Source organism: Lepidochelys kempii, chromosome 3 (assembly GCF_965140265.1).
Source record: "Lepidochelys kempii isolate rLepKem1 chromosome 3, rLepKem1.hap2, whole genome shotgun sequence".
Classification (NCBI taxonomy): Eukaryota; Metazoa; Chordata; order Testudines; family Cheloniidae; genus Lepidochelys; species Lepidochelys kempii.
Genome location: NC_133258.1, coordinates 198,807,335 through 198,825,608, shown reverse-complemented (window position 1 = coordinate 198,825,608; position 18,274 = coordinate 198,807,335). Strand labels below are relative to the sequence as shown.

Below are 18,274 nucleotides of genomic sequence, written 5' to 3'. Positions count from 1 at the left end.
AATCACAAGCTAGCTAGACAGAGGTCTCCTGAGCAACCCTCAGGCCTGACTCCACATCATGAACACAGAGTAGAAAAAGACGTAGCACTAGGTAATGTAAGTGGTCTAGAGGGGGGAATAGCTAGGTCAAGTTATAGTCAGTAGGGCCCTGATCTACAAAGATACTTAGGCACTTAAGTTCCAACTTTAGGCACCACTGTGATCCACAAGAATCCTGGTTAGCTGCCATCTAACCCTGTAGGGGCCAACACTCATTTGACACCTAAGTTTCTACTTTAAGAGTTCCCTAAGCACGTAAGTTGCTGCTTCTGGGCATGTGCACTGCTGCCTTACTCTAGGCATCCAGACATCTATGTCCTGCCCTGGTGCAATCCACATACCAGGGAAGATAGGGGGAGGAGTGTCCATCTACATATAGCCCAATCCAGTAGGCATGCTCAGAGGCTGCCCACTGGATCATGTCCCAGTCAAGATCTGGCCAGAGGTGGTGCTTTTGTCCACCTTATAACTTCTAGCCTAGTGGCCAGAATGATCACTGGGAATCTGTGTCTCCCACATTCAATTCTCCCCTCTGCCTGATGGATTTGAACAGGGGTCTCCCACCTCTCAGTTGAGTGCCAAGCTATGAGATATTCTGATATGAGGCTCCCTCAGTCTCTCCTGAAGAAACTTTTCTATCTTGTATAAATAAATTAAATAGTCATTGGGACAGAGAGAGTACAAGTGAGAACAATTATATAGCATGGTGGTCCACTCCTCCTGCTCCAACTCCTAGCATTCTCCCAAGACCCAACACATGTGCCTAAGCCACCTGACGCCAGGAGAGGGGTTCTTGGTTGTAGATCCCTAGCAGAGATAGTCACCTGTCTTTGTGAGAGGCTGGGCTTAGGACACACCCCTCTCATTGGCATCTCCCACTGGCTAACTTAGGTGGCTCCCTGCTTCACATAATGGCTTTTGTGGATCCCATTGCAAGGCACCTTTCTCTCCCCATTCCTTGTATAAGGAGCCTAGCTACCTAACTGAGTCTTTGTGGATCCCATTGTCATTCCTTTGATTTTCTAAGCGCCTATAAGTTAAGCATTGCACTGTCTAAGTTCCTTTGTGGAGCCGGGCCTAACCGGCTATATCTCATTGTACTCCACCACCCAGGAACCACAATGCATTGATGTCTCTGTGCATCTGCTCCCACTTTATGGAGTGGCTCAGCCATGCCATAAAGCACCAAATTGAACAGTTTGCACAAGTAGTTTTATAGGATGTGAAAGAGCAAGGAGACCATTATTTCACAGCAGATGGTATAGAGCTTGCATGGGATGGACGAGAAAGGCAGAATTCGTATTTGCTAGCTGTGTCCTTTCCTGCTTTGCCTTTCTGGTTTCTTTCCAAGGGAGAGTTTTCTTATGTAACATCCCACTGGTACAGAAATTTATGCTTTGTTCACCACATCACCCAGCTGGTAATGAGCTCAGTAGCACGCGCACACACATACGCACATATCCTGAGAAAGTATCCCTGAAACAGTGGTGTCCAACGCTTTCAGCCTGAGGGCCGAACATACTGTTTCAAAGAGATCAAGCAGCCACATGAAATGGTTTGGTGCAGAATCTCTACCCTACTCTGCTCAGGTATCAAAAGTCATCTGCACGTCCTGGGCTGGGCGTGGAGAGGACCCACTGGTGGTACTAGAGCCAACATATCTGGCTTCTTACACCTCTTTTCCCACAGCTACTAGGGCAGAGTGCACTGCACTTGTCTCTTGGGGACCATAGACTGTTGGCACAAGCTAGCTAGAGCAGCCTCCAGGCTGTTCTAACCCCAATTATCACAAAATACCTATGAACCAAGCCCCAGAGAGGTAGAGGTATAAATTGGGTTTGGAGGGCATAGCTTACCTAAACAACCAGGGTGTAGTTGCTTGGAGGAGGAGGGGCCCAGGCCCCCTGCGCTCTCTTTCTCCTGCCATATACAGTACTCTGCCAGGGGTGCTGTTGGCAGAGCTCTCCAGCAGAGTAGTGGGTCTTGGAGTAAACCCAGTGACATTCATGGGGCAGTTCACACCTCAGAGCTATTGCGTCAGGTACTTGCAGACATATCACTGCTTTGGTTACACTCGCAGTTTAAGATTTTCTTCACAGCCATAAAGGCTAGAAGCTTTTAGTAGAAAACAAAAGCTGGGATTCTGGTGCAATTTCAGTGCAGCTCTATTGGCTTGCACCTATGCCTCAGTCTACCCCAGGAAGAGGAGGGATTATTTAAGGTAATAAGCAGCATTGGCAATTGCATCTACTCTTTCTTCATAAGTCTAAAGACTTGAGCTTTGACACGCGACCTTGCCATTGTACTAACTTCTCACTTAGCATCACTCGCCGCCTTTTCTAAGGGCTTGTTTCACATAGTAGTTAATTCAGAATAAAGGTAGAGTGTGGATTTAAAGCAGAATAGCTATTCCTGATTAACTCCATGTGTACACACTGTTAAGAGCAACCACACATGTAACTAATCAGGAATGGTTCTCCATGTAGACAAGCCCTAAGGGGGAGCAGGATTTCAGTTTTTGTGCTTGCACAGACATGTGGATAATTTGGCAGAAGTACTGCAAACTAACAGGCAGTTTTGTAATGCTTTGAGTAACATGGGGCAAGTAAAGACTACTTTACTATATTATGACTGAATACAGCAGGCCAGAGCGTCAGCTGATGTAAGTCAGCATAGCTCCACTGATTTCAGTTGGGGTTATAATGATACATTGGCTAGAAATTTGAGTCAACATTTGTAGAGAGAAACTCAATTGCATTCTGCCTTTGCATCTGCTTTGCTCCTTTTGCTACATATTTTTTGCAATGAAAGAACGGTCAGAGCATTTTTGTGGATCACAGATACAAATTTTATATCCATGCAGGGCTCTAGTCATTTGGATTCCCATCAGCATAGGGCAGAGTTTCTCAAACTGTGGTCCGCGAGCTCCATTCAGGTGGTCCGCAGATAGTTCCCTCTGAGGTGTACACCTGGGCAGCCACACATGAGACAACGAAGGGCCACCCACCTAATTAGTGGAGCTGTGCCAGCATGGCTCCACTAATTAGGTGCCTGGACCCTGGAGAAGACGTGCATGTAAGGTGAGTTGGCGGCCTTGGGGGGGTGTAGGGAGTAGGTGGGAGGGAGCAGTGGGGTGAGAAGAGGGGGTGTGGGGAATCTGGGACTTGCAAGGCTGCAGCAGCTAGAGAAAGAGGCGACTTTCCCCAGCTCCAGGGCTGCGGCTGCCAGGGAGAGACGGCCCTCCTTCCTAGCCCCAGCTCGGGGGCTGCTGCAGCAGGGAAGAGAGGGCACATCCATCACATTAGAAATGTAAGATGTCTGGTATTAAAATATGAGTTGAGTGCTTTTATTTGTAGAACAAAAAAACATTAATTATTAAGGTTTTTTTTAATATAGTGCTTTTATCCAAAGCGCTTTACAGTAGTTAGCTAATGGTACAAACAACATTTAGAAAGATCATTAAGTGGTCCGCCGAGACCCTCAACAATTTTCAAGTGGTCCGCAAAAAAAAAAGTTTGAGAACCACTGGCCTGGGGTACTAACCCTTGAGTCCTAAAGAAATGTAACCATACATTAGGTGTAGCAACAGCTTACCTTACATGATATCACAAAACGTCCCCTCTAGCTGGACAGTTGATGTGGGGTTGTCAGGGATAGGATATTTCTAGCTAAAATAAAGCTCTTCCCCTTCCAGGGCAAAGGAAAAGAGTCTAATCTAAAAACACTCCTTCAGCCCCTCCCCCTCAGTACAGAGATTTTTGTTTCATATCCAGGTGGAGAAGAGTATACCCAAGACTGGGACCCTGAATTGGTAGGCTGCCTATGCCACTGTTTGCTAGAGCCACTTACTATAGTACCTTCTTCCATACACAGAAGCACTTCCTTCTCAATAGGGAAGCTCCTCCAGTCACTTCCCCAGTTCATAGAGAGCCCCATGATACAGCACTGCTTCTATCCGTTCTCTCCCACAATGAGAAATGGTTCTGCCTCTTATATTTCATAGCAGGTCTGCACTCATTCACCTGCTCTATTTGAGTCAGTGTATGGGATCATAGAAACCAGGCCCAGGTGAACCCTGTAAAGCCCCAACTCACACTGTGACAGTGGGTCGTTAAATCCTGCCTCTCTTAACCTTCCTTAGAAGTTTTAATTTGATACAATATCGTTCTAACCTTACTGTACCAAATTGATGCATAGTATGCCTTAACACACAGTGCTAAACATCAGTTGTGTTTTAAAACCACAGTTGGCTTCTCTTCAGCAGTCACTATCTCTGGAAACATATAACAGCTCTTCAAAATCAAAACAGTCTGTTAAGGCAGGTGGGGAATGAAACCTAATGACTAAAATGATTTTCTGTCGAGCCTCTGGGCCTTACTTAGGCTCTGAAAGCAATATAATCTTTAATAGCATCTGAGAGGTTTCCTAATAAATAAATGTTATTAGTTCTTGGTGGTTGAGGAAACTGTACAGGTGCATCATGAAAGTGCAGTGGTGTACTGTCAAGTTTCAGCCCAGGATCTTTGAAATAGCTTGTAAAATGATGTTGACAAAGGAGAATACCAAAAAATATAAATCAATGCAGCTGAACAGAGGTTTCTGTGATAAATTTCCATGCCACTTGGGGGCTGTTTGACATGTCAGTTGCACTTTGGCTTCCAAATTCATTCATCTCTAGGCTATGGAGCTCAAGCAAATGTTCCAAAACTCAATGTCACTCTTTACAGAGCATGGTGTGTGTGCCAATGAGTTCTTTGATGGCGCTGAGTCCAATGCACAAGTGACAGTCCTGTCCACAGGTAGGACATACCCATGCACTAGCTATGCTCTGAATCCAAGCAGCAGATTCTTTCCTCCTCTGATGCCAGTCATCACAAAGCTTGATCAAGTCTGCCTCGCAATACCTCGCTCCATCTACAAGCTGACTCCGCCAACCAGAGCAGCGTTCTCCACTCCTTTCCCAATCATCCACAGAGATTCCAAAAGATCTAAGTCATCTTTTCAAACATCCCAAAGTCTGTGCAGCGGTCTGCCTCTCTTTCTAGACCTTTCATGAGCTTCAGAGTACAGCACACACTTCAGGATCCTATAATCCAGCATTCACTTGACATATCCAAGCCACCGAGTCTTTTCTTACTAATAAACATTCCCCTGAATGACATACCAGTACTATTTAACACTTCCACATTTGTTACCCTGTCTTGCCATCTTATTCAAAGAATTTTACGGAAGCATGTGATATGAAAATTGTTTGTTTGGCATAAGTCATCCATGTTTCTGAACCATATACAGTGCAAGAGTGGATAAAACACGCTTCATAAATATAGATTTTTCACTTTAGTTGACAATTTGTTATTGTTCCAGGCTCTGTCTTGCAAAAGACCAAAGTTCCTGGCTGCTTTGCTGATTCTGTTAGTGAGCTCAGCATCAAGATCTACATTGCTGGTAACAGTAAAGCCAAGGTAGCAAAATTGGTCAATAACATCCAGACGAATACCATCTAAGGTGATATCTGGAACTCGTTCTGAAGAGCTGTAGTGCATGATAAGTCTTCTTCAAGATTATTGCTAGCCCAAAGATTTTTCATGAATTGGAGAACTTGGTAATAAGATGCTGTAGGGCATCAACACCATGAGCCACAAGGGTTGCATCATCTGCAAATACCCCAGGTCCGTTATGACAATCTCCTTTTGGGTGAAAGAAAGAGTAGTTCCTCCAGGATATCCTATCCTGCTCCTGTCCTTCCCTTTACTTCTCTGCCTCAGCTGAACTTCCAACTCGGGAGCAGAGGTTAAAATGAGGGAGAGGAAGGACAGCTTCCCTGCCTCTGCTGAAAATATAGAGAGTGCCCCCGCCCCTTTGGCCGTTGCTATTAAAAATAGAGGGAGAGCTCCCATTCCTGTTTCAATCCCGTATTACCCCCTACTAGGAGAGAGAGGCTGTGCAATTCCATGCTGCTAGCTTCTCACTGTTGTGGAGGGATGCAAAAGAGCAAGGGGGGAAAGTTCCAAATAATGTTTTAATTACTCAAAAGTTCCATTGCAATAGCAGATAAGGAAATTCTCCTGTCTGTAGGATTAGCTCTTGCCCAGCACCCTCAAATTCCCGCAGTGTCAAGGTCCCACATGGCTCACCCAGCCTCTGGGTCCCACGCACAGTGATCTCCACTAAACCCCTGTGGAGGCAGTGAATTACTATTATTTCCCATTTTAAAGGTGAGGAACTAAGGCACAGCAAGATTAGGGTATGGGATTTTCAAGCACTTAAGTAACTGAGCCATGGTCACATTCTGGGTCTCAGTTGAGAGCCTGCACCATTCTTCCTCTTTCATTGGTCCCTTGCATCACTTGCTACATGTCATAGAACTTTGGCAATGAATGAGACAGGGGTGCTCTCCATGCTGCCACTAATTACTTAAAAATCTTTCTGCACTTGATCTTTATTTTCTTCACACTGAGCCGAAATGAACAGCTGCTAATAAGAATCTGACACATGGCATTGAGCTGTTATCCCACCCTTATCTGTGATCAGGGGAGCAAGGACACTACTGTCTTCCTCAAACAAAAGCTGCCTTAGTGTGGCAGTCTCTCTCTCTCTAATGATCTGCTTGCATTGCCTAGTCATATGGCCATTAGCAATATGCTCCAGTCAGCGTATATCAGGGGTGGGCAAACTACAGCCCAGGGGCCACATCCAGCCCTTCAGACATTTTAATCTGACCCTCGAGCTCCTGCCAGGGAGCAGGGTCTAGGGCTTGCACGGCTCCCGGAAGCAGTGACCTGTCCCCTCTCGGGCTCCTACACATAGGGGCATCCAGGGGCTCTGCATGCTGCCCCCACCCCAAGCGCCACCCCTGCAGCTCCCATTGGTGGGGAACTGCAGCCAGTGGGCGGTGCCTGCAGACGGGGCAGTGCGCAGAGCCACCTGACTGCGCCTCCGCTTAGGAGCCGGAGGGAGGATATGCCGCTGCTTCCAGGAGTTGCTTGAGGAAAGCGCCACCCAGAGCCTTGTTCCTGATCCCCCTCCTACACCCCAACCCCCTGCCCTATCCCTGATCCCTGCCTTCTGAGCCCCTGGGTCCCAGCCCAGAGCACCCTCCTGCACCCCCAACCACTCATCCCCAGCCCCACCCCAGAGCCCGCACCCCTTGATGGAGTCCTCACCCTCAACCCCCCCCACACACACACACTCCAACCTCCTGCCCCAGTCCGGAGCCCCCTCCCACACCCTGATCTCATTTCTGGCCCCATCCCGGAGCCCTCACCCCCTCCTGCACCCCAACCCCCAATTTCATGAGCATTCATGGCCTGACATACAATTTCCATACCCAGATGTGGCCCTCGGGCCAAAAAGTTTGCCCACCCCTGGTGTATATTATGCATACTTCAGAGAGCTCAGAAATCTTAGTTGTTTTCCCATTTTGAATAGTTATAAATATCTGATTCCACATGGGTTAAAGAGAATTGTTTTTGCAGGTGGCAGTCATGCGTAAAGGCTTAAAATTATTTTATGAAATGTAAAAGGTGTGAATAATCCTTTTCAATTAAATGAAATACTGGTGCGATCTTAGAGATTTAGAGGGGATGCATCATTTATACAAGAAACCCATCTGCCTGATTCAGAGACTTCATAACGTCAGAGAGACTGGCTGGAGATTGCTATCTCAAATGGCCCTTCTTCCAAAACAAGACAGGCAGCTATACTTTTCCATGAAGAAATGTGGACTACAAATTGTGAACATCTTCCGCAATGACAAGCGTTGAGTTTGAATACTTGAAGTTAAGCTTAGAGCTAGTCTACACTATAAGCGGTACAATGGCACAGCTGCACCCCATCTGTGGAAAACATTCTATGCTGACGGGAGAGAGCTCTCCTGTCGGGATACTAAATCCACCTCCGTGAGAGGCGGTAGCTATGTCAGTAGGAGAAGCTCTCCCGCCAACGTAGTGCTGTCCACACCAGTACTTAGGTCGATGTAATTTATGTTACTTGGGGGGGGGGGTGCTTATTCAAACTCAAAACAGACCTGTGTGACATGCACAACCAAAGTAGTGACCAGAGTGATGTGCTCTCATCAGCCAATGTTGCTTGTGAGGCAGGATGCTGAGTTTTAGACCAGCTGGAGCTTGTTTTAAAGCCCAGTGTACTCATTCCCAGTAGTAACCCGTCTGGAGGTCATAGGGGTGCAAGAGCTACTGTAACCAGCTAATTGTCACGTAGTAAGTGATGGAGCCTTCTTAACAGTCACAGCTGGAAGCCAGTGTTTTTGTCCGCTGTAGCTATTTGAATATCAAATTCAATGAGGAAACCAGAAGAACTGCCAGACTATAACCTAACTTCACTATCAAGGCCTATAACCTAACTTAACTATCAGAATCTCGCAGTAACAGGAAATATTACGGTGCTGGCTAACTCTTGAAAGCCTTTTCCTTCATCTCACCTGCATAGTCTCTGTGCTGTCCAGGGAATCCAGTCTCCATTTCCTTTCAGCCTTTGGTCTTAGCGATAACTCTGATGATGGTTTTATAATGGGGACACCTGCCTGCTAAGGACTGAATTAAAACCACCAGTTTATCTTACCTTGAGCACTGAACTACTGTATGCATTATGCAGTAAGCATAAGGGTAGCCTCTGACTCCTGTTATGTGAAGGGTATTAACTTTTGTAACCCCAATTCAGGTCAGGTGGAAATATATTTGAGTCTCTTACCACCACTCCTGTGTATCACACCCTTGTTACAAGAGCTACAGGTCAATACTGAGCCTTTTGGAATTTAAACCACTGATACAGAGATATAAGGCTGTGCATATCTATTATTAATTCCCTCAAGCTATGTAGTCCCGCTGACCAAATACACAGGCTGCATTAGTGTAGAAAATTAAGATGCTTCTGAGATCGTAGGACAAACCCTTTAAAACAGGAAGGAATGAAGTTGATATTTAATTTTGCAATAAGAGTCATTGCTAGCATCAGATACCCTGCCCCAAAACAGTAAAATGTCAGATTTCTTCATTGGTTTCTGTCTGTCTGAATTTATTTTATAGCAGCATAGTGTCTTTTGTTGGATGTACATGGCTGGGAAACTGTTTAATCATAGTGCTCCAAGAAACTGATGTAAATTACTCATTATCTAACAGAAATCTAAAGCCTTAAACTGATATTCCTGTCAGAAACATACATTAGCTAAAGGTGGCTGGACTTTACAATCTGTCTATTAAAATTATATAGGAGATGTGTAAGTGCCATATCCTGTTTGCATATCTTTAATAATTAGCACTGTGATTGACGGTACTCAGTGTGTGGGAAGACTTTGTTACCTCAGATGCCCGTTATTATGCCTCTCTAATGTGTGATAACAGTAGGTAAGCTTTACCCTGAGCAAGAGTTTACTGAGGGAAGTTGGGCTCTTTGTTTTTCATGTGTTACTGAGATTACTTTTCTGCCTCTCTCTCCTTTCTGTCCTCCGCTCACTCTTTGTTTAGGAGAAAAATGACACTAATTTAAAGGAATTATAGCTATAAAGACCAGTCACTGACCTTTTGGATAACTGTTGTCCTTTACCTCGCATAATGACAGGTTTCAGAACAGCAGCCGTGTTAGTCTGTATCCGCAAAAAGAAAAGGAGGACTTGTGGCACCTTAGAGACTAACAAATTTATTTGAGCATAAGCTTTCGTGAAGTGAGCTGTAGCTCACGAAAGCTTATGCTCAAATAAATTTGTTAGTCTCTAAGGTGCCACAGGTCCTCCTTTTCTTTTTATTATCCTCTAGTATTTTAAACTTTTAAGAGAATATTTTCATCTCACTACAGGAAAGTTATACATGAAGATAACAGAACCTTTTATTTGTTTATCCCGTTAAAAGGAAAAGCTTGATCATTCTCTTTTGGACAAACTCTTCTCTTTCAAGGATAAGTGCGAAGAAAAATAAAATGTTTGGTTTTACTCATTCCTGATTTTTCTTGATGTATAAAGACAGCCTCAACATGAATTTTTTTTATTAACCTAAATCCAGATTTTGGCTAACTTTCAATTTGGGAACATAACACAATAGTTCCAAATACCATTATAGTAGAATAACCTGAAAATGCTCTACCTGGCAAGACCCCCAACATCAAATTGGGTGTCTTATAGTCAAAAGTGCAATATGACCATTTGGGAGGAAAATAGGGGGAAAAGCTTTATTCAGTAATTGTCTGATATTTATTTAATCTCCAACATCTGAGAGTTAGAAACTGGACTTTCAAGATTAGGAAGCAAGTCAGAAAGCATGAGACTTCAGTATTTGAAGTGCCCCATAATGCCTTGTGGTACAAGAGCAGTGAAACTGTAAGTAGGATAATGTTACTACCTAGCCCTTTTCTTGCAGCTCTCAACCTGATTTTCAAAGCAGGTCATTGTCTCTATTATCTCTATTTTGGAGATAGGGAAACTGAGGCACCACAAAGTGAATTAACTTGCTCAGAGTCAGCCAGCAGACCAGTGGTAGAACCAGGAATAGAATCCAGTGCTGTCCCAATCCAGCACTCTATCCACATGGACACACTGCCTCTCAAGGATGGCAGCTAGCAGGAGACAGGAGGGGAGGAGTGTCACTGTCAAAGGGAAGAGAGTTTGTGTAGGAGGAACCAGAGAAGATGGACTGAGTGCACTAGTCATCTAAACATTGCTATCCAGTACTAGACTTGAAACCTACTGTACTGCACTAGAGGCTTGATCCCACACCACTGAGGGTGTATCAGCGTTGAGTCAGTAATGTCAGTGTGACTTGGATCAAGTCGATAAGCTTGATCCACAGCCCACAGATTCCCGTGGGCTTTGGATCAGGCCCTAGATGACTAGGTTAATTTGGAGGATATAATCTGGTCTCCAAAAACCTTGCCATTATCCTCCAGCACAGACAGGGAGGACTAGGTAGTTTAGTCCCCATGTTTAGGTTTTGTTTTAACACTATTAAGGCCCAGTCTACATTAATGAGGTAAGTCAATATAAGTTACTCTAGTTAAATTACATAAATTACGTAATTTAAGTCAACATAGCTTAGATCCATTTACAGTGGGTGTCTACAATGTGCTATGTCGACGGGAGAGCACTCTGCCATCGACTTATTGCATCTTCACCAGACCCACTAAATCGACGCCACTGCATCAATCACAGCGGCGCCCATTTAGCCGATAGTGAAGACGAGCCCTAATCCTTAAACTACCCAATATTAATTTTTAAATCTGGCGCTTTTAAAAAATACTGTGCTTCCATGTTATAACCCTTCTAATCACAAGCTGTGGTACATAAATGCTGAAAGGACATTTTAAATTCAACCCACTCTGCTTCTGTTATTTTTTTAATAAAGGGGAGGGAAATCTGCTTAATTTTTATTTTCAGAGCAGATTTCTCTTGATCCCAGATTCGTCTTTAATTTTTTTAATTCACTGAATGTTTTGTTCTAATGTGTGCCGATTATATTGTAAAAGCTGTCAAAATGCAATTGGGAGCTCTTATGAGTAGCAAAAAAATATTTAAATGAAAATTCACTGAAGTTATTAGCTGAGATCTTCACAAAAGGCATGGAAGCTTAATTTGAGCCAGGGGAAGGAGGTGGAGCTTGTGCTTAACCAGCATCACTGTCAGAAACATGCTACAGTAGAAACACATGTGGCCATTTCATTTTAAAACATTTACCCCATTCAGGCTTTCTGTCTTTGTGAACTGGAAATTAAAGATCCTCAGACAATCATGCCTGCAACCTCAATCCTAAAAATTCAGAGTCAAAAGCAAAATCAGTGTTGAATCTGTCCACTGCCCTGTTATTTTAAAGCTACGTAAGAAGATGGAATTTGATTGCTATTTTTTTCCTTGGGTCCCTAGGACAGTCCTGACTCCTGGCCATGTTTGAGGTGTGGTTTATCTTGATACAAAATGTGTCACTTTGGCTAGGTCAAAGACATTGGCAACCCAGCTACTGGGCAGAAGGCAGACTTCTGTAAGATACACTGCAAAAACACACTCAACAAAAGCAGAAGCATTAACCCCTGACCCGAACCTTGGTGAAATTCAATCCCACCATTAAGAAAACATGCAAATTTAATCCCACAGAAAGGAAGATGCTCAAGACCAAAGAGGAATAGCATGGAGGATTAGAACCGTCAGTGATGGGACAATAGATAGGGAGGGCTCTGAGTACACTTTATCAAGTATCTGGCTGGGTCTTGCCCACATGCTCAGGGTCTAACTGATCACCGAATTTGGGGTTTGGAAGGAATTTTCCCCTGGGTCAGATTGGCAGAGACCCTGGGAGTTTTTCACCTTTCTCTGCAGTAGAGGGCACAGGTCAGTTTCTGGTTTACGCTAGAATATATAGTGGATTCTCTGTAACTTGAAGTCTTTAAATCATGATCAGAGGACATAAGTAATTCAGCCAGAGGTTAAGGGTCTATTACAGGAGTGGTGTGGGTGAGGTTCTATGGCCTGTAACGTGCAGGAGGTCAAACTAGATGATCATGATGGTCCCTTCTGGCCTTAAAGTCTATAAGTCTATGTGTCTAAGTGAGTTTGAAGGCAGATGAGTAAGAGCTGTCCAGTTCAGCAGTGTGATGATCTTTTAACCCTGCAAAGTCCAAGGTGAACTTTGCATTCAGTACTTCTGTTTTGATTTGGCTGTGGGACAAAACCAAACCACTTTACAATAATGATGCCCTTTCATTGTTTTAGGTCATTGAAAACAGGTGGGGCATGATTTTCAAAAGCACTTTTTGATCTTGCACCCACATTTTTGCAGCTCAGGGTGTGAAGGCCAATCATTTCACGTGTGGGTGCCTAAAGTTACGTGCCCATGTCCATGTTGAAGGACCTGCTGGAAGGCTGAGATTGTCAAAAGATCCTGAAGGAGCACGGGTACCCAAGTAACACTGAATCTTATCTCATCTGGTCTGGCTGCAGATTTATACTATTGTAACTGAACAATTCCCTGAGAGTTGGATGCCGAGCTCTTAGGAAAATTCTAGTATTATATTTTATGTACTTGGGTTCCTAGCTTTGGAATGTACATATAAGGATTTATATGCACCTTGCAGAATGTACAAAGGCTGCCTGAGCAATGTTGTCCTGGTATTCTGCTGGTTACACATGCTGTCTGTTTGATTATCTTCATCAATTAAAAGTTGGAGATAGGGGTCAGTGTAGCCAAGGCTGGGTTGTTTTATTGTTACTGTTTGTTGTTTGATTGTATTCCTTTCTCCCCAGAACACCCTGGATCCCGATGGCCATTCTGCTCCCAAAACCAGCTTCACATTAAACCCTAATGACAGAAGACAATATCCTGACCACCAGGCAGCACACAGGCCATTCCCCAAACAGCGATTCAGGCAGGAAAATGGACACACATCATTACAAAGAGATGGACCCAGATCCTTCCTCCTGGATCTCCCAAACTTTCCTGACCTATCAAAAGCAGACATCAATGGGCAAAACCCCAACATTCAGGTACACACTTCATTAAGACTGATATTTTACACACTATGGAAAATGGCTTAACCCAACCAAGTCAGCTTTAAGCTTTGCTTCAGTCCTTTAGTCACTGCCTTCGTCTTATACCCTTCCTCTGTGTGGTATCCCAACCCATCGTGCTGTTATGTGGAGAGAGATTCTGGATACTTTTTGCCTACCTGGATGTACAGATCCCAGTTCCTCCGAACCCCTCTATGAATGCCACTGACTGCACAAAGCTAGAGGTAGAATCATAGTTTTCTTACGACACTGTAGACAGATGTCTTTCTTTCATCCTCTTGTCATATAGATATTTTTCATTCTTTGGTTTTGGGCAGCGTTTTACCTCTTTTATTCTGTAGCCAACCACTGGCAATGTGACTATCAGGAAGCTAGTATCTTGGAAACTATGGTCACGTTCTCATTTGTTACATTAGTGTAAATCTCAAGTGATTCCACAGATTACAGTGGAATGACTGTAGATTAAATTCTCACCTAGAAATCAAAATCTGGCCCTCTGTTCAGAAAACAAAGAATTAAATGTTAATTTTAGCAGCAGCCACCTTGAGTAGAAAGTCCTTCTCTCCACAAAAATCTGATATGCTTTTAGTCAAAATCATCTTCTTGGTTTTGGAATAACCTGTTACAAGTCACTTGCAGCTTAAAGACAGAGGGTTAGGAAGAAAAAAATTAGCAATTTAATTTAGTGTCTCAAAGGAAAATCTGCATTAATAAGAAGTCATGTTTAACCAAAATAATTTAGTGAAATATTGATCTGCCTAAAACATGTGTTTACAAAAACATAATGCACTATTATAACAAGTTCTCTTATTAAATACATTCCTGGCACTCTATACCCATCCACCCACAAATTTACCAATGTATATATCTGTCTATTAGGCATCCATACCTAAAGATAAAGATGTACTTTAGTTAGTCACAGACATTATTAGGAAACAACAAAATGTGTCAAAACTGATGCTCCATTACTTCGTAGACAAGTTGTAATGTTCCAAATGTTTACAGATTTGGACCTAGCGCCATTCCAGTATTCAACAGGCCTCGGTAGTAAATTGACTGTATGTTGAATACATGCTTTCTAATAAAATCATAGACTTTAAGGTCAGAAGGGACTATTATGATTGTCTAGTCTGACCTCCTGCACAACTCAGGCCACAGAACTCACCCACCCACTCCTGTAATAAACCCCTAACCTATGTCTGAACTATTGAAGTCCTCAGATCATGGTTTAAAGACTTCACGGTGCAGAGAATCCTCCAGCAAGTGACCCATGACTGACGCTGCAGAGGAAGGTGAAAACCCCCCAGGGCCTCTGCCAGTCTGCCCTTGAGGAAGATTCCTTCCCAACCCCAAATATGGCGATTAGCTAAACCCTGAGCATGTGGGCAAGACTCACCAGCCAGACACCCAGGAAAGAATTCTCTGTAGTAACTCAGATCCCACCCTGTCTAACATCTCATCATAGACCATTGGGCATATTTACTGCTAATAGTCAAAGATCAATTAATTGCCAAAATTAGGCTATCCCATCATACCATCCCCTCCATAAACTTATCAAGCTTAGTCTTAAAGCCAGATATGTCTTTTGCCCCCACTGCTACTAGAAGTCTTCCCGTTATATATTCATGAATTCCTAGAGGAGGGTAGTCTGGGAGGCTGTACAAAGGCCTGGAGCTGCAGACTGAGGTAAATAGTGTGCCACTATACATATATATATATATATTTACAAATAACAATGTAAACCACAGAATATAGAGGGGGACAGGGGGGATACATTCCCTGGCAGGAAAGTTATTGAATGCTTAAAGCCAAAGAATGGATAAATGAGGAGTAACATTTTCCTGGCTTCCCCATACAAATAAATAATTGTTGTCATTCTGAGCTCCCTTTTCACTGGATGATGTGGCGTCTGAAAACTGTACAACACATGCAATGGCATACCAATAGTGACAGTGGGGTCTTGGGCCTGAGAAACTTAGCCTTCTCTCCCAGAAAACCAAGATTTTACAGAAACAGGAGCCTAACTTTAGGCTACTAAATTCATTTAGGACCTAATTCAATTTAAGCACCTAAATATGTGGCCAGAATTTCAGGCTGCTTACTTAGGTGCCTAAATATAGATTTAGGATCCCAGCTCTGGGCTCCTCTTTCTGAAAATCTTGGTCCTGCTGTCCAGTGTTTTCTAGGACATACACACAGACCAATAATAACACATCAAAAAATGAAGACATTTTTCCTATAAATTGTAGAAGTATACTTTACAGGCCTGAAAGTCAGCCTGTGAAAACAGTTTGAAATGATATTCCTGTGAGCCCTGTTTTATATAGCGGTAAAGAAAGCAATTGCTGTATCATGTCAGTTTTGCGCTTGTCCACATTTTTGTTGTTGTTGTTATTCCTGGGGAGGTGGGGTTACGGATAGTATAATCACAGTGTTAAGAAAACTAGCCCTGCCCCAAGGTTACTACACCAACTACAAGGTCATTGTTGAATATAAAGGTATTGGATCCAGTACACTAGAAACAAATAGAGCCACAAAACCGTCAGTTCTAGTTAGAAGATCTATGCAAAAGTTGTCAAATACTTTTATTTTTTTAAATAACTGCTAAAGTAACACCATTCACTGCTATTGTGATGTATGTAAGCCCTTTGCGAGTAATACAAGAAGGACTCTCTTCCTGGCTTTTCTGTGATCTGTTAGCCCTGCAGAAGTTTGGCCCATTTTTCAACCCCTGCATCATTTCAAGCTGCATTTGTACAGTTGTTTAGTATTGGTAAGGCAAGAGGTTGTTTAAAGGAGTAACCACAGCAGCTGTTGCCATTAGTGTATGGTGGTTGCTTTTTAGCTTGGTGTCAGAGCTGCAGCCAAATGCACCATTGCACTCAAATAAACTAATTCATTGGAGGTCCTCTAAAATGTGAGGTGATTTTTGAAACCAGTGCCATATTTCCTTTGGGAGCACAGATTTTTTTTTTTTCTTCTTCCTCACCGAAAAGCCCTTTTGTTGGTCTCCATTGATTTGACAAATGCCAGGTCAGTAACGCATGCAGACCTGCCAGTGTGGCAGGGTTACTCAGTGTAAAATAGAATCACTTCCTTCCTTCCCATTAGCAACGAGAGTGAAGTCACATGAATGGGATGTGGCCACCTATTTATTCTCTCTTTCTGAGCTTTCCTCTCTTCCAGCCCCTGCTACAACCCATCCAATGCTACCCAGCTCTGAGGGCGTACTGAACTTGGAACTTGATTCCCCAGTTTTTATTGGAATGTTAGTTCTCGCCTGAGCTTGAATTTCAAGTCACAGTTTCCCACTCCTATGGACCCTAAAGGGTGCTGTGCTGTTGTGTCCCATTCCACTGCTCTGCCGCTCCCCATTGCAATACAGACACCTTGGGAGTACAGCAGAAAAGGCTGGTGGTAAATGACACATGAAGCACCTGGCAAGGGGAAAATACTTCTGTTTTGGCAGGTAGTGGTATTTTGTCCTCCTGTGGGAACTTGATTCTTTGTCAAGTTTCATCACGCACAAACTTACTTCATTAATGTGAATTTACACAGTCTGACAGCTGAATTCTGCAATGATGGGCATGTTAGAAATACTTGGACTCCAGAGCTGGAGAAGTGAAATCTCTGTGGAAGTATATAGTACACACTTTATTAATAATCCATTTGTATCAGATGAGTTTAACACCTTGCAGTTTGCATTAGAGTGGTGTGTTTGGGAAAACTGCAGCAGAATGGAGGGTGACTAAATCCATTTTCCTTAGGCCTGTCAGAAAGAATAATATAATTGTTTAATAATTGGTGGAAGTGGAGGTTTTTTGTATTTTAACCCAGCTTTAAGAAGAAATTAATGCTACTTACTTTGAGATGTGCAATCCTTATTGTTTTAAAGTACCCTGTAATAAGACTGTCTAATAGCGAACACATTAAAAATATAGCAGGGTTAACTGAAAATTCAAAGATCTTTTTATACTATCTTAAAAATAACTTTGTATTCTGAGTAATCTTTTAAATTAGATTCCTATGGGATTTCAGGTTACATCTGCTTGAAATACCCAGAGAGGTCATCTTATTACAATTTAAAAATAGCAAAGAAGGACTGATTCTGAAGTGCTCCCTTTGGAAAGTCTCTTTTGTTTCCTTTCGTTTAGTTTTTGCTTTTAAAGTTAATGTGCTTTTAAAAAAAAAAGTCCTGTTAATACTTAGCCAGTGATAGGATCTTCCAAGCCTAGCTATTTGTCTTTAAACTGCTCCAAAGCACCTTGTTTATTCCCACTTATTGGATACACAGCGCTGTTTTACTTGGATCCGTACAGCCCGTGAACTGTCACTTATCGTTTCAAGCATATGAAATCTATTTTAATTCTCAGTTTGTAGAAAGTGCAGTGAATAATCTGTTGGAGTAATCATTTTGATTCCACCATTAAAATGAATGTAAGACAAAGCTGTCCAGCATATTTTTGTTTATCTCCTTCCCAGAGAGTTATTTTGTTACAACAACTGCATACCTGTATTGCTTCTTTCTACACAATTCCCGTGGAACTTCCCAGTGGAAGTGACCTCCCAGTCATTTCGTCTCAATTTTTCTGACCATAGTCAGAGGGGAAGTAGTGTGTAAATGCAATGGCTTGTTTCTCCAAAAAGGAAATGTGTGCATTGTTTTGTAAGTGTACAACTGCATTCTGCACAACTGAGCTCCAGCAGATCTTCAGCTGGAGCCATTCCACTTCC

At 43.0% G+C, this 18,274-nt stretch overlaps 1 protein-coding gene across 1 annotated transcript in view; it reads left to right on the top strand.

The window, feature by feature from the left end:
- ISM1 (isthmin 1) overlaps window positions 1–18,274 on the top strand; it is a 69,069-nt gene that overhangs the window by 35,840 nt on the left and 14,955 nt on the right. Inside the window, exon 2 of the mRNA XM_073339592.1 lies at window positions 13,277–13,516. Within this exon, the coding sequence (XP_073195693.1) occupies window positions 13,277–13,516 (240 nt within the window). The remainder of the gene's footprint in view (window positions 1–13,276; window positions 13,517–18,274) is intronic.